Source organism: Bubalus kerabau, chromosome 22 (genome assembly GCF_029407905.1).
Source record: "Bubalus kerabau isolate K-KA32 ecotype Philippines breed swamp buffalo chromosome 22, PCC_UOA_SB_1v2, whole genome shotgun sequence".
NCBI lineage: Eukaryota > Metazoa > Chordata > Mammalia > Artiodactyla > Bovidae > Bubalus > Bubalus kerabau.
Genome location: NC_073645.1, coordinates 39,914,774 through 39,937,111, shown reverse-complemented (window position 1 = coordinate 39,937,111; position 22,338 = coordinate 39,914,774). Strand labels below are relative to the sequence as shown.

The 22,338-nt window shown below is 40.6% G+C and overlaps 1 protein-coding gene across 2 annotated transcripts in view; it reads left to right on the top strand.

The window, feature by feature from the left end:
* Window positions 1-368: 368 nt before the first annotated feature.
* The window catches only part of PDZD8 (PDZ domain containing 8), an 82,452-nt gene continuing 60,482 nt past the window's right edge, over window positions 369-22,338 (top strand). For both annotated transcript variants that reach the window (XM_055560717.1, XM_055560716.1), the window contains exon 1: window positions 369-1,469. In XM_055560717.1, the coding sequence (XP_055416692.1) occupies window positions 598-1,469 (872 nt within the window). In that variant the 5' untranslated portion in view covers window positions 369-597. The remainder of the gene's footprint in view (window positions 1,470-22,338) is intronic.

The window sequence follows — 22,338 nt, the reverse complement described above, 5'->3', positions numbered from 1 at the left end:
GATAACGGGATGATCGGGATCAAGAACACGCCGCCACGCCCTCTCCGTCCGGCCTCTTCTCCTCCAGCCGGTGGCCCCGGTTACCCTCCTAGATCGGGACAGCGACTTCCGAAGTGACAGCCACGTGGACTGCGGAGGACTAGAATGTTGCCGTGGGGGGCGGGGCTGGAAGGGCGCCCGAGAGGTGAAGAAGGAACCGCGTACGCATGCTCGGGTGCCGGCTGCCAGGCGACGCCGCCGGGAGCGAGTACGCTCCTGACGTCACGCGCCGTTCGTCCAATGAGCGGCGGTCGGAGGGAGGCGCCGTTCCGCCCCCTCCCGCCCCCACCACTGCCGCCGCCGCCGCCACCGCCACCGCCACCACGGCAGCCGCCTCCGGGAGTGTCTGAGGGAGCGCGAGGCCGCCGCAGGCTTGGGCGCCGCATCGCGCTGTCCGGAGCCCCCGGACGAGGCCCAGCTTGCCGCTTGCTCCGACCCCCGCCGCCCGATGTCCTCAAGATGGAGGCAGCGGGGAGGGCGGCGTGAAGAAAGCGGCGCTGTGGGCGCTGGGGCAAGGGCCCGGGCGGGACGGGCGGAGGCGGCGGCGGCGGCGGCGGGATGGGGCTGCTCCTCATGATCCTGGCGTCGGCCGTGCTGGGCTCCTTCCTCACGCTCCTCACTCAGTTCCTGCTGCTCTACCGCAAACAGCCCGAGCCGCCGCCGGACGAGGCCGCCCGCGCGGCCGACGGCTTCCGCTACATCAAGCCGGTGCCAGACCTGCCCCTGAGAGAGTACCTTTATGGCGGCGGCGGCGGGGCTGAGGAGCCCTCTGGCGGGCCCCCCGAGGGCGGCGCGACCCCGGCCCCCGAGACCCCCGCCCCGCCGACGCGGGAGACCTGCTACTTCCTTAACGCCATCATCCTGTTCTTGTTCCGGGAGCTGCGGGACACTGCACTGGCCCGCCGCTGGGTCACCAAGAAGATCAAGGTGGAGTTCGAGGAGCTGCTGCAGACCAAGACGGCTGGGCGCCTGCTGGAGGGGCTGAGCCTGCGGGACGTGTTCCTGGGCGAGACCGTGCCCTTCATCAAGACCATCCGGCTCCTCCGGCCCGTGGCGCCCTCGGCCACCGGGGAGCCCGATGGCCCCGAGGGGGAGGCGCTGCCCCCCGCCACCACCCCCGAGGAGCTGGCCTTCGAGGCGGAGGTGGAGTACAACGGGGGCTTCCACCTGGCCATCGACGTGGACTTGGTCTTCGGCAAGTCCGCCTACCTGTTCGTCAAGCTGTCACGGGTGGTGGGGAGGCTGCGCTTCGTCCTCACCCGCGTGCCCTTCACCCACTGGTTCTTCTCCTTCGTGGAGGACCCGCTGATCGACTTCGAGGTGCGCTCCCAGTTCGAAGGGCGGCCCCTGCCCCAGCTCACCTCCTTCATCGTCAACCAGCTCAAGAAGATCATCAAGCGCAAGCACACCCTCCCGAGTTACAAGATCAGGTGAGAGGAAGGTTGCGGCGGAAGGTCGCCCGGGCGCGAGGGCCCCCTGGCTCTGGGACCCTGAGCCTGGCAGGGCACTGTCTCCGTCGTTGGGTGGGAAGGGCAAAGACTTATACACCCCCTGCTTTCCAGGGCTCTTCCCCACCCTGGACAGGGCCCTCGATTAAGTGCCCACATTCTTTGCTTCCGAAGGGCGTTAATAAGGAGCTGGAAGCCTTTCCGTGTGCTCTTGGTCATCCACGGTGCTGTCAGCGCGGGTCGAAGCAACATATTGAAAATGGAAGGGAAGTCCTTCCCTCCCCGAACGGCTCTGGGACTGTTGAGAAACTATTTCTCTAGGTGGTTGCTGCATTGCAGCATCGCCTTGGCCACATTGAGAAATTGTGCGTGGATACCAAGTACAGGCATGAAGAGTGTGCTGGGAGCCCAGAGCTCTTGTATTTTGCAACCGCAGGCCAGTTTTGCCGTGGTGCTTCACTTCACTTTTCACTTTCATGCATTGGAGAAGGAAATGGCAACCCACTCCAGTGTTCTTGCCTGGAGAATCCCAGGCACAAGGGAGCTTGGTGGGCTGCCGTCTATGGGGTCGCACAGAGTCGGACACGACTGAAGTGACTTAGCAGCAGCAGTGGGATTACATGTCATTTGGCAACTTTCAAGGCAGAGGCAGAGTCTATCGGAAAGGAATACTTTTCCATTGCAAATTGGAAACGAGTTGGGAGCCTATACATCTTGTACTTCTCTGTACCTTTAGTGTTAATGTCGTCTGGGGTAAATTCTGTAGCACAACCCCAGGCTGCCTCCTGACCTTTCAACTCTACTTGGCTGTAGGCTCCTCCCACAGTACCTGAAATTGCCCAGCAGGTAGTATTTTAAGATGGGTAGTGATTTTGACTTTGTAAAGCCTACCGATATTTGGCGGCTTGATTTTTGTGATTAATGTACAAGGGTTTGGGTTTTTATTTATTTATTTTTAATATCGTAGAAGTGGAAAGGGAAAAGAAGTTTTGTGGGGCTAGTCTTCACTTTGGTCTGGGAAGGCTTGTCAGTGTTGAAGGGTCATATATGGTTATTCTAAAACAGATACATTTTTAATTTTACTTAAAGTGTTTAACCCTTTTGGAAGTTTTTATTTGCCATAAAATTATGTCAGTCTGGTATTTGCCTTACCTAGTTCCCTTTAGTGGAAGTTACATGTTACTAGATCACTAATTTGCTACCACAGTTTAAAACATCAATGACCCAGGTAATTCAGGAATGTTTTATGTTTGGGATGGAGTTGACTTGTTTGCCTTAGTAGTTGCGTTTGTTTAGGCTAATAGCATAGTGACAGCTTAAAACCATCAGGTGGCAGAAATTTATAATGGAAAAATTTCCATAGATTTGAAGAAGATGGTGAACTGGTTACTGATTTCCTGTTCTGTGAAGTAGAACATACTTTATGAAACCTACTCTTTCAGCGCTGGAATATGTGACTAAATTCTCAGTGAGTTGCAGTGTTTAAGCAGTGAGGTGTTTATAGCAGTGTGTGGCTGAGAAAGTCATGAGAGAAAGTTGTTACAGATTTTGATATGTTTTCACAACTTCAGTTCTAATATTTTCTAAGTGGCTTTAAGATGCCAAAAACTTGACTAAGCTATTACTAATATTTGGGGGTTATTTGCAGGATAGCCAGTGGTAATGGAGAAGGCAATGGCACCCCACTCCAGTACTCTTTTGCCTGGAAAACCCCATGGACGGAGGAGCCTGGCAGGCTGCAGTCCATAGGATCCCTAAGGATCTGACACGACTGAGCGACTTCACTTTCACTTTTCACTTTCATGCATTGGAGAAGGAAATGGCAACTCACTCCAGTGTTCTTGCCTGGAGAATCCCATGGACAGGGGAGCCTGGTGGGCTGCCATCTATGGGGTCACACAGAGTCGGACACGACTGAAGTGACTTAGCAGCAGCAATGGGATTACATGTCATTTTAAGTTGGTTGGCTGTTTTCAATGTCGACTTGAAATTCAGTTAAATCTGAAGGAAATTATGATTAGGAGTCATGGAGCCATTAATAGGTTTATTTCCTTTGAAGGAACTTTAGCATCTGTTTAATTGAATAGCATCATCATTTAAAATATAGTCAAATTGCTTTTATTTACTGTATCCAAAAGGATTTTTAGAAAACATAAAAATCTTGGGTGTGTTTGGGTGTTATGATATTTGAACTTTTAAACCTTAAATGTTAAATGGTCACCTCCAGAAGTCTACACACTTGTGCTCTATATGCCAAAGCATTTCAATAGTAAGTACTGCACAGAATATATCACTCAATTTGTAAATATTTACTGTGTGTCTGCTATGTGCTTACCATTTTTCTGGGTACAGGATTTCAGTACAGTCTCAACCCTAATGGAGGTTGGAGTTTAGTGAGGATTGAATTAGCTGTACTTAATAAGATTTAGCTAGAATGTCATTAGTGGGTAACACTGAAGTAACTAGGAAGCTGATTTTAGTTTAGTAAAAGAGAATGATAGACGTATGAGGATGGAGAGTGCTGCTTCACAAAGTGTTGAGTTCTCTTATCTGTGTGTAGCTGTTCTGCCAGGAATATTTTAAACTACTGATGTTGTGGAGCAAATTCAAGTTTCAGCAAAGAGAATAAATTAAAATACATTTAAGATGTGTCACAATTCTCATAATGAGAATTAAAATAGCTGTGGTTTCTCCTTTTTTATAGATGGGGGAAGAGTGCTCAGAGTAGCTAAATAACTTGCTTAAAGTCACACAACTGTCAGATGGTGAAATCCAGCTCAGATAAAGCCAGACTGCCCTTTTTTCTTAAACTATACTGTGTTGTCCTTAAGGGATTTTTTAAAGTATGCCATCAAAATAATGTATGTGGGGGGTATCCTTCCAAATTAACTGAGAACTCTTAAGAGGCATATGACTGTACAGCTTTTTTCCCCCCTTAAATTAGTTTTGCGAAAGATTCCTTTTAAATTTAAATCATAAGGTTAAATCTTTGGGTGCTGCCCTATTTAGCATTTCATTTTTAATCCAGCAGATTTTGTTTCCAAATAGAAGGTCTTGCTAGTTTATCCTTTTAAGCTGTCTAATCTACTTAGTAGAGCTATAGCAGTAAAGAAAACTGTTTTGAGTCTTAGGATCTTTTGGCACTTGAAATTATTATAAAGCAGAAATATCTTCACAGTTGGCCTTGTTGTCACTTATTCCCCCTCTTCATTTGTTTTTCCATTTTCATGTTGCTAAAGTAAAAGTGTAAAGTGGACCATCAGGGCTTCCAGTTCTCATCAGGAGATGAGAGGGCAGCTCAAGTGGTTGGCTGCTTTCCTAAGGACCTAGCTGATAGACACTTCATTTTACCCAGCTAACATAGTTGGTAAAGGTTGTAGTATTTTTTTAATGAGTATACATTTTTTTACATATTATTCTAATTTTATTAATATTCCAATGTCACTATCAGTGTTATTTTTTTTGATTTTTTTCTTAAAATAGTATTTCTTTAAAATAGTAAAGCCATCATTTTTTAAATTATTATTAACCAAAAATTAGTCTTCAAGAGGAAAAGATTACCATCAGTGTTCTTTTCTTTTTTTTTTTTGTTCTCAAAAAATTTTTTTTAATTTAATTTCCTATTAGCAGAGAATTGTGGGTTACCAGTGCTCTTGACTATGTGGGGAACCCATCTTCAGCATGAAATCTGAGTAATAGTCCTGAGGAGTTTAGGGTTTGCAGGTCAGGTATTTGAGATTCTTACTGATGCTCCTCTTCCTGGGGTATCATTGCTAAGTCGTCAGCAGTGGTTGCATACTGAAAGGCCAGATCTGGTTCGTAGGTCCTTTCAATTTGGCCTGCACTATAGTTTTTTTGTTTCTTCATTGCCAGCATTTAAAAATGGAAAATATTGCATGATTTGGATTTCTGGCTTCTCTCAGGAAAATCTGGAAGGTCTTAAAGCACTAGGCTTGCATTTGTCCCAGCAATAATAAGACGGGAGAGATGGAGTCTAGTCACAGCTACAGGAAGCTGGTACATAGAGTGAGTCCCCATCCACTTGCTACATTTACTGATGACACTTGCCTGGCCTGGCATTGTATACATTTGAAATTGCTTACTAAATGAAGAACATTACTCTTGCTCTTCACTGCAAGTGGGAAGAGAGTTAGTAACTGGGTAGTAGAGGGTGATCATTTTGATCCCTTTTTAAACATTATATCTTTGAAAAGCCTTTCACTGAACAACTTTATTTTGTAAAAGATATTATCATTATAATGTTGAATATTAAAAACATCATTCTATTGGAAATCTTTTAAAAATCCCTTGAAATGTTTTTCGTTTCTCTGCAGTATAGTGATACTAAGTAGACAGTGGCTGCTTTTCCCTTGAGTTTGCTGGACTTTTGCTTTAGTGCAAAGTATGGGTCATCAATTAACTATGTATAAGTGTTTACTTCTCTGAGTTACAAAGAAGGAGGCATCTACTTATTGACACTATTTGAATTTAATAAATGAGTATGGAACAAATATTGGAAAACTTCACTTTTCAAGTTCATGGAATGTCTTCTGAGCATGACGATTTTGTCAAAACTGTTTCATTCAATGTTCTGATATATATTTGTAGAAAATTTTCACATATTCTTAGTGACTGGAGATTGAGGATAGGTCTGTATTTAGTTCGATAGGCTCTTTTAGTATAATTATCTGTTTCTTCTCTAATATATGATTAATTTCAGAGAACTAAATTAGGCCTGGTCTGGAAAGCTTCATACTCTATAAAGTAGCTTCTAATTGTGTTATTTCTTCCTTGGTCTGAGTTGAGAAAGAAAAACATTTATTCTTAATGTTAATTATAACTTTTTAAAATTTTATTGAATACTGGAGGTAAAGATAATTTCTAGTAATCAATGTCTTCTTAAAAATTTTTAAAGTGAATTCTCTGAAAGCTGACAAAATCATTTGTAAAGTTAAATGTATTGTACTGTGTTTATTCACTTACACTTTCATACTTTTCGTTCTGTATATGGACAGCTTTTAAAAGATATCTTGGCTTAGGCTGGAAAAACTTTAAAATAGCTACTAATCATAATTTTACTTACTCATATTGGTAGGAAATAAAGCTCACCTTTGGTTCTTTGGGACAGTGAAGACAAAGACATTGGAATATCACTCTAGCTATTCTAGAGTAATGTATTAGCTAATTTTTTATTTTTTCTTGTACTTCTGCTCGGATGAGTATCTCTATATAAATGGAATTGTAAGATAACATTGTCTTAGATAAATAATTGTCATTTTTAAAATAGTCACTTATTTTTAGTAACTTTTTCCTGAAGACTACCATACCAGGTGGAGAAGGAAATGGCAGCCCACTCCAGTATTTTTGCCTGGACAATTCCATGGACAGAGGAGCCTGGTGGGCTACAGACCATGGGGTCGCAAACATTTGGACAATACTGAGTGACTAAAACAAACACACACACACACACCATACCTAGTGTTGTGGTAAGAGTATGATGATAAAAATGGTTATAGCGTAGTTCATGCTTTCAAGCTGGTTACTCTTCCTGGGAAAAACAAAAAACAGTTAAAGCTCATTATACTGGCATTTGTATATATTTAAGACCTTCAGTTTCGTGAGAAATGAAGAGGAGCCATCAGTGTCTGCTAGGCGAGCACTTGATTACTTTGTGCTGTATAATGTTTTGTGACCTTGGAATACCTGAGTGTGGTCCAGTTTAGTGCTGGTTTTAACTTCTTGCAAGTTGGGTTTTCTTCAGCTATTTTGAATTATTATGATTTAGACATTTAAAACTCTTTAGATGGAAAAATAGTATATTGAGAATTAAATCTTTGCTCTAAAAATTTGACTTACATATTGAAAAGAGAAGAATAATAATGAGGAAGCTGTTGGAGTCTAATCAGTAGTGTAGAGATCTGTTGGCTTCTGAGAAAGCCCCACTGTGTTGTTACTGGAAATAGCTAAAGCAGATCACTATAGAGTAGATTGCGTTGAAGGAGCATGCCTGATCAAACAGTTAATATTGACTTATAAATATTGCTAGTCTATCGCATGAGATAGAGGCACAGGTAATAAAATCAGTTTGCTGACTATATGCAAAGCACTGTGTGTGTACTTCCACATACTTGCTATCTTTCTTTTTTCATAGTTACAGGAACTGTATAGGAAGTCGGTATCTCATTTTTACAGAGACGTTGGAAACTGGAGACTTCCAGGGGGTTAGTGACTTTCTCAGAGTCCTTTTAAAAAGTCCTGGACTCCCAAAGCCATGCTGCGTTATTTCTACGGAGATAAATCAGTGGTTACTCTAAATATACCAGGAGTTCGCAAACAAATTGGTGCTAGACTCACAAATTAAGAATGGCTTTTACATTTTTTAACTTTACATTTTAAAGTTGTTCAAACAAAAAGAAGAAGAATGTGCAACAGACCATATTCGCCCATGGATTCTAAAATATTTCCTTTCTGGTCCATTATTAAAAAAGGTTTGCTAATCCCTGGTCTCAACCGTGAAACAGAAAGCCCTGAAAAAAAAGCAACAACAAAACTGTGCTTAAGTGTATACAAAAAAGGAACATGTGTGCATATACAATACGTTGAAAGGTACTTTTAAACCTTTTTTTGAGGGTCCTATCTTTTTGGAAAGCTAATGATAACTGTGGTACTTGGCAGAAAAATGCATAAACAGTTTAATTTCATGGAATTTTTGGTCCCCTGGAAACCTGTCTAGGGTTCTTAACCCAGGTTGCATAGTAAACACAAAAGAATACAATTTTGTTCCCATAAATACAACTAAAATTAATCTTCTGAAATAATTATTAAGCACTTCATACTTTTGCTGGCCTTCTTGTATGGCTTCTATGGCTCACTGACCCAGCATTTTTTCCCTTCTAATTCTCCCATACCCTCCGAATATTGTCACCACGAAACAAGTGCTGTTAAATCCCTTTGTTTCTTTCTAACATCATAGGACCTACCAACACTTTTGTCATGACATCAGAGCACATCATACTTCGTCGGAAAGTTGTAAAGCGCCTACCTGGTCATTAGCAGAAGTTTTACAGAGTAGTTTCAAAATCTCTCTTGCCAAATTGCTGCTGCTGCTGCTAAGTCACTTCAGTGTGTCCGACTCTGTGCGACCCCATGGACTGCAGCCTATCAGGCTCCTCCATCCATGGGATTTTCCAGGCAAGAGTACTGGAGTGGGGTGCCATTGCCTTCTCCGTGCCAAATTGCTAAGACTCCAATAAAACCACATACTTACTGTATTTGTTGGGAAAAATGAGGTGTAAGTGTTAATTATTTACCTTCAAATGAGTAGAACTGAAGGTGTTACAGAGAAGCTGCCAGTACTGTGGAATTATTTCATTCTTTTGTTTGAGGCTACAGAGAAGTACTTCAGTTATCTATTCCAGTAAATAGAGCTTTGGATTACCATATACTTTAATTCAGCATTCTGCTGCTCAAAAGGACCTTGGACAAAAGGCTTTTATCTTCTCTTAGTCTCAGTTTCCATATTTGTAAAATGGAGATGAAGTAATATCTATCTAATTAAAGATAATAAATGTCATATATGATATCTACTGAATAAATATATCTTTGCTTTAGTAACTAATTGAATGTACACATTTATTGATTATCCTACATTTGTCACATTTTGCTAGAGATGTCAGAAATTTGTTAGGTGATACTGTTAAAAAAAATTTATCTTTTCAAATGAGTGATAAGCTCATTGTAAAAAAAAATACAAACAGGGAAAATCTAACTGTTAGAGAAAATCACAGTGGAAAATCTCCTGTAATATGTTTTCTTAAAACTGTTAAATTCAGGGACTATTCTTCCATATGTTTTTCTAAATGTATTCTAATTTGTTGTTCAGTCACTGGTTCATGTCAGACTTAGTGTGACCCTGTGGATTGCAGCACAGCAGGCTTCCCTGTCCTTTACTATCTTCCGGAGTTTGTTTAAATTCATGTCCATTGAGTTGGTGATGCTGTCTAACCATCCGATCCTCTGCCACCCTCTTCTTCTCCTGCATTTAATCTTTCCCAGCAGCAGGGTCTTTTCCAAGGAGTTGGCTCTTCACATCAGGTGGCCAGAGTATTGGAGCTTCCCTCTGTCCATGGGATCCTCCCAGCAAGAACACTAGAACAGGTTGCTATTTCCTTCTCCAGGGGATCTTACCTACCCAGGGAATCCAACCAGTGTCTCCTGCATTGGCAGATGGATATACCCCCTAGTGCCACCTGGGAAGCCCCTGTAATTTGTTACTAGTTTATAAAAACAGTTGGTATCCCACTGTTAGCATCTTGCTTTTTTTGTTTGTGTTACTCACTGTATCTTAGGTTTTTAAATGTACCTGCTTTATTTTCTTTTTAAAGGTGCTTGGAATTACACTGATTGCAAGTACCACAAGTTAACCAATTTCTTGTTGATTTTTTCCTCCAGTTTTTCACTAATATAAATAATGGTACCACAGACATTTCTCTATATATCTTTGAGTAGATACTAGTTTTTTTCCTTGTGATTTGAAGGAGTATGTTATGAAGGAGAATTTTTTTGAAGGAGTATTTTTTTTGTTTTGTTTTGTTTTTCCCCCATTTTTTTTTGCCAGTGTTCAAGTATTGTATTTAGGAGCATTAAGGAGTTGAAAATACACTCCTCTCCCTTTTAATTTCATTCCTCGATATACCCATTGTTAAGTTTGTGGTGTACACCCAGCTCTGCTCAATCACAGGTACATCAATACAACTCTTAAGCTCAAACACACATATACAAGCCTCTTATATACTGAAGAGGTACCTGTCTCTTCCTCTTTCTCTCCCTCTCCATGTCCCCATCCTTTTCTCCTTAATAAAAAAATGGAGAGTGTAATATAAATGTGACCATGAAAATTGGTTTGTAGGTGTAACACGAACATCCCTCCAGGCAGTATGTATAGGTCTAATTCACTGATTTATTCCACTCCTGGCCATACCTTATTTTCTATATCTCTTATTTTCTCTGGCTCTGACCTTATATTTCTATACCTCTTCTTCTTACTTAGTTTGTTTCAGCTTCCTGGGTGTTCTCACACTCCAATCTTGCATCCGAGGCCTTGGCTAGTTCTCCAGGAATATTTTTCCCCAGATAGCCAAAGAGCTCACCCTGTCACTTTTCAGGTCCTTGCTTCCTTATTACTTTTAGTTATCCTATATAAAAAAGTACATTAGTGTGTTATGTGTGGAATTATTATTTTTTTTGCACAGACTTTTTACTGATACATTGTGTGTTTCTGTGTGTGATATAGAAACTGCCCAAATCCTAAGCATACACTTAAATTCTCACAAAGTGCACTCAGCCTTGTAACTGAAGTGTTGGGATTTTGAATTTAGTTTGAAGAATACCTGTTCGTTGACTTTCTGTAAATGGAATGTATAGAATATATTAACTTTTTTTTTAATGGTTGAAGGTTGTCATTATAAACACAGACTAATGATATGTAATCCAATTCTGATTATAAAATCAGTACTGAAGAGGGATGCCTTCTCTCCCAACACACAGACATGCACTCAAATGATGCTAATTGAGGTTTCCAGAAGTTCACAGTGCTGACTTCAAGGTCTGTCGGGCACCTTATGGACACCCTCTCTCTTCCTCTGATTCTTACAAAGACAAACATGAATCCATTTGCAACCTTCTCTAACACTCTAGAAACCTTGGTTTTTGATTTTCACATTCTTTGGAAAGGTCAGTATTGATAAACTAGATTATCATCCTTCCCTTGGACTGATATAGAATAACAATAAAACTTATTTTCACATAATTACCAGTTTTCTTAAAACCAGTTGAATGCTTCGGAACATGTATTTTTTCTGTAATCAGCACATTGGGTCTTTATTTTATGCCCATGAATTCTTTATATATTGTAGGGGGAAAGGAGCTGATGATATGCTAGGTGAATTACAGAAATATCTGTGCTTTGATTTGCATAACTTTGATTAAAAAGCTGCACAATTTCCCCTTCCCCAGCATAATTAGTTTTTCTTGATATGTACTTAAAACAAACATGCTGATTAGCAAGCACAACAGTAAAGATGTTTTAGAAGAGTTTATTCTTTTGTATCTGGCTTTCCAGGTGGCTCAGCAGTAAAGAATCTGCCTGTAGTGCAGGAGACGCTGGGGAGACAGGTTTGATCTCCGGGTGGGGAAGATCCCCTGGAGTAGAACATGGCAACCCACTCCCAGTATTCTTGCATGGAGAATCCCATGACAGAGGCCTGGTCTCAGACAGTGGGACACAACTGAAGCGACTGAGCATGCACGCATTCTTCTGTATTAAGTACCTGTTACTTACTGTTACTTGTTTCATTTGGTGAGGTATGTGCCTGTTATTGAATAGGTGTTTGTTTAGAAATGGTGTTTCTGCTAGGATCAACTCCATATCCTCCTAGATAATCTGCAGTTATAAGTGACTATTGTTTTTAGCTTTTTTTTTTTTTGGCTGTAAAATCTTCAGTAGCAATATGGGGAGATAGTATTTCTGTTTAGTAGCTGGCTATAAGAATCTCTGTTTTGAAAATGACTGTGTTCTTAGTACAGCTGTTTCATGCAGGCATCAGTATCTACTAAACAGAGTATCTGGTGGTGTGTGCTAACTCATTGTCCTCCTCACACAATAGCCTTTCGTGCATGTAAGGTTATACTCATACTCATTACTAAGGACGGATGTGGTTGCTGACTGCACAGTCTCTCTACCTTAGTTATTTGGTCAAGCAAGTAAATTATTCAAAGCTTTTAGTTCTGTGAAACTTGGTATAGCTAAAGTTAAGAGTCATTCTTCTATAGCTAATTTCATCGTATGATAATTATTTTTATAACACACTGAAATTTTTGTTTTGTTCTCACCATTATTAAGTACAATATTCTGTAAAATTCAGGTGATGATATCTGGTCTATTTTAATATTTGGGAAGGTTATTAGTTCTCAGTATTTAAGTTTGGATTTTAATCAGGACTAGAATTGCAGACTCTTAACATGGGAAGAATTTAAGTAAATGTTTGTAGCATAATATGATAGCTTTTGTTTACTCATTCTGGAATGGTAGATAGCACAGATTTAGTTCAGGTATTTTGAAACTCGTGAAGTATGAGGAGACAAATCATGGCAACCTTAGTCTGCAGTAAAGCCCATGAATATAGTTTATCTAATTGAAAGGCCATTTTAGGGATCAATTGCTTACCTTTATTTTAAGCATCATGAAAGTTTAGAGTGTCAATGTAATTGGTCACAGGCCATGGTAAGAGACCTTCACGTTGTAGGTTGTGATGAACATAAAAAGATGGATTTATTAGACGTGGTCAAGAGAATTGCTTTGGTTTCCTGAGCAACTCATCTCGATTGATACTTTATCTCTCTCATGCATAGGATATCAGTTAACACTGACTCACCTTTGAGTCACCAGCTATTGAGTTCTTTAGTGAGGGACTTGCAGCCTCTGTTATCACTCTTGTCAGCCTATATATAAACCACTTCAGAAAATTCTGTAACATTTTAGACCTTGATTAGTCTGTTCAGAATTAGGAGTTTGGATAAAAGTGAACCTCTCATATTAGGTAGAGGGTGTATGGATGAATGAGCAGGAGGGAAAGTTTTTTTGTAATATTATTTGTTATCCTTGTTTTTATTAGTTTCATTACCACTTAGAAGTACTTTTTTCTCCCCAGGAGTACAGAAATTAAAATCATTTTCCCAAGTATGAACTTTATCCACCTAGTGTGCCCCAAGGAATTCCATAAATAGAACAATTCTGTGTGGGTTTCCTGGGTTTCCTTAAGAAACCCATGCAGTGTCATAATATATTCAATTTAATATAAGCCTTTGTTTAAAAAGCTTAATGACACAGAAGTATAAAGGTGATGCCTAAGGTAGGGAAGCATACTGGCTATTATCAACTTGTTTCTTTGCACTTGCAAGTTTATATCCACACAAAGGACACAGTTTTTAAAAGGTCAGCTAGTAGAGTGACTGAAACCATGGTCATGTGAAATCTTAAGTCCAAGGAAGACAAACACCTACAATCTTGAACATCATCCATGGTGAATGCTAAGTCCCGAGATGGGAGATGGTTCCTTGTGGGAGGGAAGAAGTTTCTGTCTGACATGTCTCTAGGAGACCAGCCTTCAAATAAATAAATAGAAAGTTTGACAGGAAATATTTCTAGTGCATCTCCCTATGCCAAATGCTTTATGTGAACGTTCTCAAATAATCCTTAGAGTAACCCTATAAGATAGGTTCTAATTATTATACTACGTTTACGGATGGAGAGACTGAGGCTCTCAAAGTTGAAATAGCTTGCCCAGGTCTCAAAGCTAATAAGTGTTGGACCTGAAATTCAAAACTAAGTCTTAACTAAAATCTGTGTCCTTACCACTGCTTTAAACTACCATGTAAAAAAGAAACTGAGAAGTGAAGGACGCTACGTGCTTTACATTATTTCTTGTAGTCCTTGTAACAGCACTGTGATAGTTGTTATTACTGTCCTCCTTCTGATATGAGGAAACTGAGGCTTAAAGGCAAGAGTTGACTCAGGGTCATGTCACTGCAAAGTGGCAGAACAGGACCCCAAGCCCAGCTGTCTGGCTCCAGAGTCTGCTCTTAACCACTCCTCGGGACTACCTGCTACAGATGTTTCCTCTCTTCAGACAACTCCCTGTTTAGCTGGGAGCAGTGGGAGGTGTGGGAGAACCACAGACAGACAGACATGTAAACGGGGTGATTAGTGACATAACAGAAATGTGTGTCAAGTGCTTTTAGAGTACAGTTGAGGAAGCTGTGACCAGACGGTGGGGGTGGGGAGGGGGCTGCTGGTTAGAGAGGAGGTGACTTTGAAGGAGAACTTGAATAGTGTAAATTAGGAACTTACCATCTGGGGCCAGTTACAAGATCAGAGTGATTAGCAGGCAGACAAGTCTCTCAGGAGAAATAATATGGCTGTGCTAACATTGCTGAGTGGAGGAGCCTGGTGTATGAGTTGTCTTTTTAGTGTAATATCAGATGAATTGTCTACATAAAATAGAAGATTTGAAATTTAGGTCCATAGTTTCCCAATGTAGAAAATAAAGAGTGTTTCGAACTACTTGTACTTTGTTTTCTTTCTCATTATGTACGGTTTTGTATGTGTACCGTACTTTGCATAATAATGGGCACCATACAAGTTATGACTAATAGAGGTTTGTGATGATATTTAAATGCACCAGGAGAACTCTTTCTTTAAATGACTACTGAGGTGCCTCTGAAGAACAATGAATGGAGACACATTTTGAAACGATCACCACTGATTTATCTAGTTTATATATTTGGTCTAGGAGATTTGGGAGCACAATTATGTTTGCTAGTTCTTAATGTGAGAAAGTCAAGACTGTCAGAATAAAAGGCAAAAACCACACAGAACTCCCAGTGGCCTGCTCATATCTGCTTGTTCTACTGCTCATTAGGCAGGAGGTAGTGCTGTTTATGTTCCTGAGCCTGAGATAAGACTAGTCTCTGAGAGCCTGACTGTGATTGGTCTCTCCATTCTTGAACACAGTAAACCTTTGTTGAAGGGATGAGATGACATTTAAGCTGATTGTTGAAGGATGGTGTGGCTTTAGACCTAGGGAGATGGGATGGAAGTTTAGTGTGGGTAGAAGAAATAGCAAAGGAACAGAATCAGGACACTGTGTACTATCTTCAGGGACATGAAGAAAGCCAGTTTGATGAGACTCAAGCACAGAGAAGGGAGAAAACTAGCATTTGTATACCTGTTACCTGCTGAGAACTCTCTGAGGTGCTTGACATGTGTGAACTCTCTAATTAGTCCTGTGAAGTTGCTTTTTAAAGAAAATAAAGGACAAAGCCTCTTCTTTTTGGTTCAGAAAATAGTCTTTTTTTAAGAGGAAACATAATTTTAGAAGTCACAAAATTCTGAGTAATCATTGATAACCTGAACCAATCTAGTGGGGAACGCAGAAGAATAGTAGAAGAGACAGTTTAGCCGTATGAAATTGGGGGAGCAGAGGTGGAACTGGTTGGTTGTGAGGAGGAGGTACAAGTTAACTTCAGATTTATAAAAGTTCATGAAATCAATGATGCCAGTAAGAGAAAACAGGAAAGGAGGAGCAAGTTCAAAGCAAAGGTATTCCATTTACTTTTAAGCATAAATATATGGAATTCATAGATGCAGTGAGAGCAAATGATGTTGCTAAGGAAAGTATAGAAAAGAAAGGAAAGAAAAAGAGAGAATTCAAGTTGTTTTAGTATATAGAATAAACTTCTAATTCTCCATTATGGGAAATTTCAAGCTTACTCAAAAGTTAAAAGAAATAGTTTGATAAACCCCATTATCTGTAGCCAGACAGTCATGAACTTGTAGTCACTTTTGATCATCTGTATCTTCCCATGCTCCCCTCCTTTGATTATTTTGAAACAAATATCTAGGAACTGGGACTATAATCTGTGTTTGTATGACTCTAAATCATGTTTACACAACACCTTGCCTCCTTGACAAGGCCTCATCCAACCTCTACATGAATATTTTGAGAAATAGAAGGCAAGCAATGTCTCGAGACAGTTATGCCTTTTTTATTGTTATTATTATCTCTTAATTGGTAAAAAGTTTTCCCTTTCATTGAGTTGAAAACTCTTAGCTGATTTATTATTATGGCAAGGATGCAAGAACCCTTGGTGAAGTCCAAAGTAGATTTAGGCCTGAGAATATTTTTATATTGGGTTTGTAGTAAAGCCTCTTCTCTAAAGATCACAGTGTTTGCAAACAGTTTTACTGCTGCCATGTGATGGAGATGTCACCAGCTGGCATTCAGGGTGCTTATAGAACAGTCTTGAAACATCTTAGAGCAAAAACATATTTTAGATGTTAAAAAAGATTCTCTCAGATCCACATATGAGAAGAAGGCTTGGCATTTCTTGTAAGTGTAAAATTTTAAATATGTATTTTTAAAATGTTATCAGAGTAACATATTTTTAAATTAAACATGGTTTTTCTTTTAAACTTTTACTGCAGTATAACTCACTGCTTAAAAAGCATACTAACTGTAAAAGTTCAGTTTAGTGAATTTTTACAAAATGAACAAAACAGCATTCAGAACAAGGAATAGAATATTACCAGCAATCAGGAAGTCCCTCATGTGCTACCTTCCCTGCTCTTCTTAGGAGTAACTACTGTCCTGCCGTCTACCACCATTGCATTTTGGTGGGGGGGGGGGGGGTGCCTGTTTTTTAACTTGTATAAATTGAGCCATAGTGTTTACACTCATTGTTTTTCTGATTCTTTGACTCAACAGTACATTTGTGAGATTGTTTCCATGTTACTGTGTATATAGTTTGTTCATTATATTTGCTGTGGGGTCTTCCACATGTACCTCGATTTATCCCTTCTACTGTTGATAGACAGTTGGATATTGCTGTTATGAGTATTCTTATACATGTTTCTGGTGAACATTTATGCACATTTCTGTTGGGTATCTAGGATTGCTGAGCCATAGGTAAGCGCCTATCCTGATCTAGTAGATATAGCCACACAGTTTTGCAGTAGTTATAATAGCATACTTGCAGTTTCACATCCTTTTCAGCATTTGATATCGTCTGTCTTTTCATTTGGAGAACCTGTCTGCCAGTGTAGGAGACTTAAAAGACAACGGGTTTGATTCCTGGGTCGGGAAGATCCCCCGGAGTGGGGCCTGGCAAACCACTCTAGTATTCTTGCCTGGAAAATTCCATGGACAGAGGAGCCTGGCGGGCTACAGTCCATAGCGTTGCAAAGAGTTGGACACGACTGAAGCGACTTACATGCATGCACGCATGTCTTTTTATTTGAGTTAATGTACATAATTTTAAAATCAAACATAATAGAAGGACTGATAATTAAAACCAATGATTACTTCCCTAAACCCTCTACTTTCCTCCCGTAAGTCACAGTCTTCAGTACCATTTGTATGTACTATTTCTGTTTTGAGCAACTTTTAATTTAAGAGGCAGTGATAAATAGCATAGATGTTGAAGCCACACTGCTTAGATTCTCTTCTTGGCTTTACCACTTACTAATTGTGTAACCTTGAGCAAGTTTTTAACCTCTCTGTGTCTAGTTTCTTCATCTACAAAATGGGGATTAATTATAGTATCTGTCTTACAAAATTGCGAGAATTAATAAATGACTTATGTAGTAAGTACTCAGTAAACGTTAGCTGTGACAGTAAATGTTAGCTAATTAATTATGACATTGCCTATATTGTTCAACAAAGTCATACAGTCAGGTGTCTTGCTTCAACATCTTTAAATATTTTCTATTGATTGACTTCCTTCTAAGATAGATGAAGATTTAGCTAAATGATACCTTCTCACCTTCCTTTTGGAGAAGGAAATGGCAACCCACCCCAGTATTCTTCCCTGGAGAATCCCGTGGACAGAGGAGCCTGGTGGGCTGCTGTCCATGGGGTCACACAGAGTCAGACACAACTGAAGCGACTTAGCAGCAGCAGCAGCATTCATTGGAGAAGGAAATGGCAACCCACTCCAGTATTCTTGCCTGGAGAATCCCAGGGACAGGGAAGCCTAGTGGGCTGCCCTGTATGGGGTCGCACAGAGGCGGACCCTACTGAAGCGACTTAGCAGCAGCAGCACGTTCCTTTCTGTCTTTTCCCAATCCAGTTATGTCACTGTTTTCAGTTCATTCACTGAACTGCATCCTTCTTTATATATAATAACAATTATGTTCTATTCAGACTTAAATCTTCCTTGATTGATATATATATACCTTACTGTTAGGTTTGTACAATTTTTTTTTATTGCAGAACTGCCAAATATGCTGGTTTATGCTTCCTTTTCTATACTACAATTTAAAAATCTTTGAGCTTTTCAAATTAGTTCCTAGAGTCAAGTTTGAATTCTTTTTTATCCTCTTACCAAATTGTCTTAACCAAATCTTCAAGATTTAATTGAAAAATGAATCTCTTCCTTATTTCTTCTTTCATTCCCTATTTTCTGGAGATTTCCTTCTTGGAGTTTTCATCACCTTCCCCAAACTGGACTTGTCCCTTGGTTTGCTACAGTCCTGTCATCTGGGTTTAGGGCATCATTGCCTTCTTGACTTGAATCCCGTTTCCTGGATTACTTTCTTCTTTCTTGCTTTAGACCCTCATTTTGTTGGCATGTATTTCATGTAACTTTTTAATAAAGGATCAGCAAGGCTCTTTGTTCTCTCTGAACCTGTTGTGTGAAATGGGAAAATGATCTGCAGCTGTGCCTCACCCTGTTGTTGCTGAGTGAGACTCAAGCACAGTAGTACATGTGAAACCATGCCCATCCTTGTCAGATAACTGCAGACCAGGTTTAGAGCATGTGTTCCAGCAGAAATCAGGGTGGTCATCAAGTCAGCCTCAGGAACTGTAGACCCGGCTCTGGAGTTATGTTTGAGTTCTTTTATGGACAAATTGTATCCCCAAAATGTTAAAGCCCTAACCTTCAGTGTAACTATTTGAGATAATAGGGCCTTTAAGGAGGTAATTAATGTTAAAGAGTTCATAAAGATGGAGTTCTAATCCTAGTAAGACTGGTTTCTTGCAAGAAAAGGAAGAGATACCAGAAGTGTGTGTGCAGAGAGGGTGTGTGCAGGATACAGCAGGAAGGCCATGAGAGGATACAGCAAGAAGGTGGCTGTCTGTAAGCCAGGAGAGAGGTTTTACCAGAAACCAGCTCTCCTGGCATCTTGATCTTTGACTTCCACTGTGAGAAAACAAGCTTCTGTTTTTTATGCCACCCAGTCTATGGTATTCTGTTGTGGCGGTGCTGGGAAACTAATACAGTTTCCAGTTTGGGCTCCAGGGTATAGTGTTTGTGAGCCATCTAGGGCTGTTTCCTTATGTACAGTGTGCTGATGCCTGGTTTGGGGGAGTTACGTGAGCAAATAAGTGCTTTATACAGTCAGTACCTGGTATGGTAGCCATTCAGTAACTCTTTCTCATAAGCCTTAAAACAACCTGTAAGTTACTTTATTTTATGTTAGTTAGGAAAGGATAGATTTATTATTTTGTCAGGCAAAGAGGGACACACTGGGCTTCTGCCTCGAAAAACGGTGTGTCTCCTATAAGTTATTTTAATGGGAAGTGTCATTTATGGTTTTGTTTCTTTAATCAGATAATTCTAACCAAACATTTACATATCAAAACAATGACAAGAGCAATTATCTCTGGGTAACTGGGTTAGATTTTTAAAAGTAGCTTTATTGAGATATAATTCATACTCCAAATTCAGCTACTTAAACCTGCAATTCAGTGGTGTGTCACTACTGTCATTTTAGACCATTTCTTATCACCTCAAAAACAAAACCCCATACCCTCAACCATCATCCTCCTTACCCACCTACCACCCTAAACCCTAAGCAACCACTAACTACTTTCTGTCGATGTCTTTATTCTGGATTTTCATATGAATGAAATCATGTAATTTGTGGCTTTGGGGCTTACTAGCTACCTCTATTTTGGAGAAGGAAATGGCAACCCACTCCAATATTCTTGCCTAGAGAATCCCGTGGACAGAGGAGCCTGGTGGTTTGCTGTCCATAGGGTCGCCCAGAGTCGGACATAACTGAAGCGACTTAGCATGCATGCACGCATTGGAGAAGGAAATGGCAACCCACTCCAGTATTCTTGCCTGGAGAGTCCCAGGGACGGAGGAGCCTAGGGGGCTGCCGTCTATGGGGTTGCACAGAGTCGGACACTACTGAAGGCAACTTAGCAGCAGCAGCTACCTCTATTTGAATATTTTTTCTGCTTTTCTCTCTCTCTCCCCTCCCCTCCCACTGGCACTCCCATTATGTCTATGTTGGTATACTTAATGATATCATTTCTCTAAGGCTCAGTTTGTTTTTCTTCATCCGCCCCCCCCAGGCCACCCCCACCCCCCATTTTTTGGCTTGCCAACCTCTATTGCTCTGTCTTCCAGTTCACTACTTTTTTTTCTTCTACAAGTTCATAGCTACTGTTCAGAGCCCTTTTGTTGAACTTCAAAATTTCTCTGTACTTTAAATTTTATTCTATTTTTCAAGTCCAGAATTCACACTTTTTTTTAAAATACATATTTTTAAAAATATATCAGTGTATCCATTGATATTAAAGATTTCGTATGACATTGTCATAATACCTCCTTTTACTTCTTTAATCATGCTTTAAACATTTTTTTCGCGAGCATGTTTTTAAGAGCTATTTTAAAGTCTTTTTCTGTTAAGTCCAACACCTGGTCGTTTTAACTGGCAGGTTGTAGTTTGTGTTGCCTGCTTTCTTTCTGCTTTACAGATCATGCTTTCCTGTTGCTTTATATGCCTCATATTTTTTGTTGGAAACCAAATATTTTAGATAAAATACTGTAGTAACTGGATACTGTCCCCCTCTCCCAGGGTTTAGTGTGTGTTTGTTTAATGATTGTTTTAGTGATTTGCTTGGATTATTTTAGTGGCATGTTAAGTCTCTGACATATCTTTTGTTTTCAACAATGCCCTGGAATGTTCCCTGACTCTAGCTGTTGGATGTTAGATGGAAATGAGATGAGGGGGTGACAGAAGCCTTGCGGGGTGGCAGAAGCCTGAGGTCCTCTTGGGTTGCCTCTCTTGGCAGAGAACCACTGTGTCATGAACCAGGGCAAGGACAGTCAAGATGGCAGAATCCTTAGTGTGCTATGCCCAAGATAGAGTCTGCGTTTCTCAAGTGGGGACCGGGTCAATGAAAGGAGCTCCCAATTTCTTGAGCATTCTTGCCCTGAACTTAACCTTATCATAGGTAGTCGAGGGCCATATGAGAAACACTGATGACCTGTTCTTTCCTCTGACAGGGAATTGGAGTTGGGGTGGTGGTGATGGCAAGGCATCCTGTGTTCTTGGCTACAGCAGTCCAGAGTGAAATATCTTTCTTGCTGAGCCTATTGGTGGGAGCAGTCTTGACTTCAGCACCACAGATTGTCACCTTTCTTACCACGTTTCTATAGGTTTTCTTGATTATAAGTTTATTTACTTGCTGTTTGCCCTTGGAACCATTTCCAGAGGCCTTAATATTTGTTTTAATAATTTCCCCAGTTTTACTGGGAGCAGATCAATGGAGTGTCTCATGCTGTTATAAAAGTCCATCTTCCCATATTGGTTTTTAAAGTTTTCTACAAGAGGAAATACAGATAGCTTGTAAAAGGTTTGTCTTCTGGGAACTTGAGTGAGAAAACTGACAGTTTTAAGTTGATAGTTAACAAGAGATAAAGGCTAATGAAAGGATTTTGTGATAGGGTGGGAAGACAGAGTTCAGTTCAGTCGCTCAACCGTATCCGACTCTTTGCAACCCCATGGACTGCAGCACACCAGGCCTCCCTGTCCATCACCAACTCCCGGAACTTACTCAAACTCATGTCCATAGAGTCTGTGATGCCATCCAACCATCTCATCCTCTGTTGTCCTTTTCTCCTCCTGCCTTCAATCTTTCCCAGCATCAGGAGCTTTTCTAGTGAGTCAGTTGGCATCAGGTGGCCAAAGTATTGGAGTTTCAGCTTCAGCATCAGTCCTTCCAATGAATATTCAGGACTGATTTCCTTTAGAATGGACTAGTTGGATCTCCTTGCAGTCCAAGGGACTCTCAAGAGTCTTCTCCAACACCACAGTTCAAAAGCATCAATTCTTCGGCACTCAGTTTTCTTTATAGTCCAACTCTCACATCCATACATGACTACTGGAAAAACCATAGCCGTGACTAGATGGAGCTTTGTTGACAAAGTAATGTCTCTGCTTTTGAATATGCTGTCTAGGTTGGTCATAACTTTCCTTCCAAGGAGAAAGCGTCTT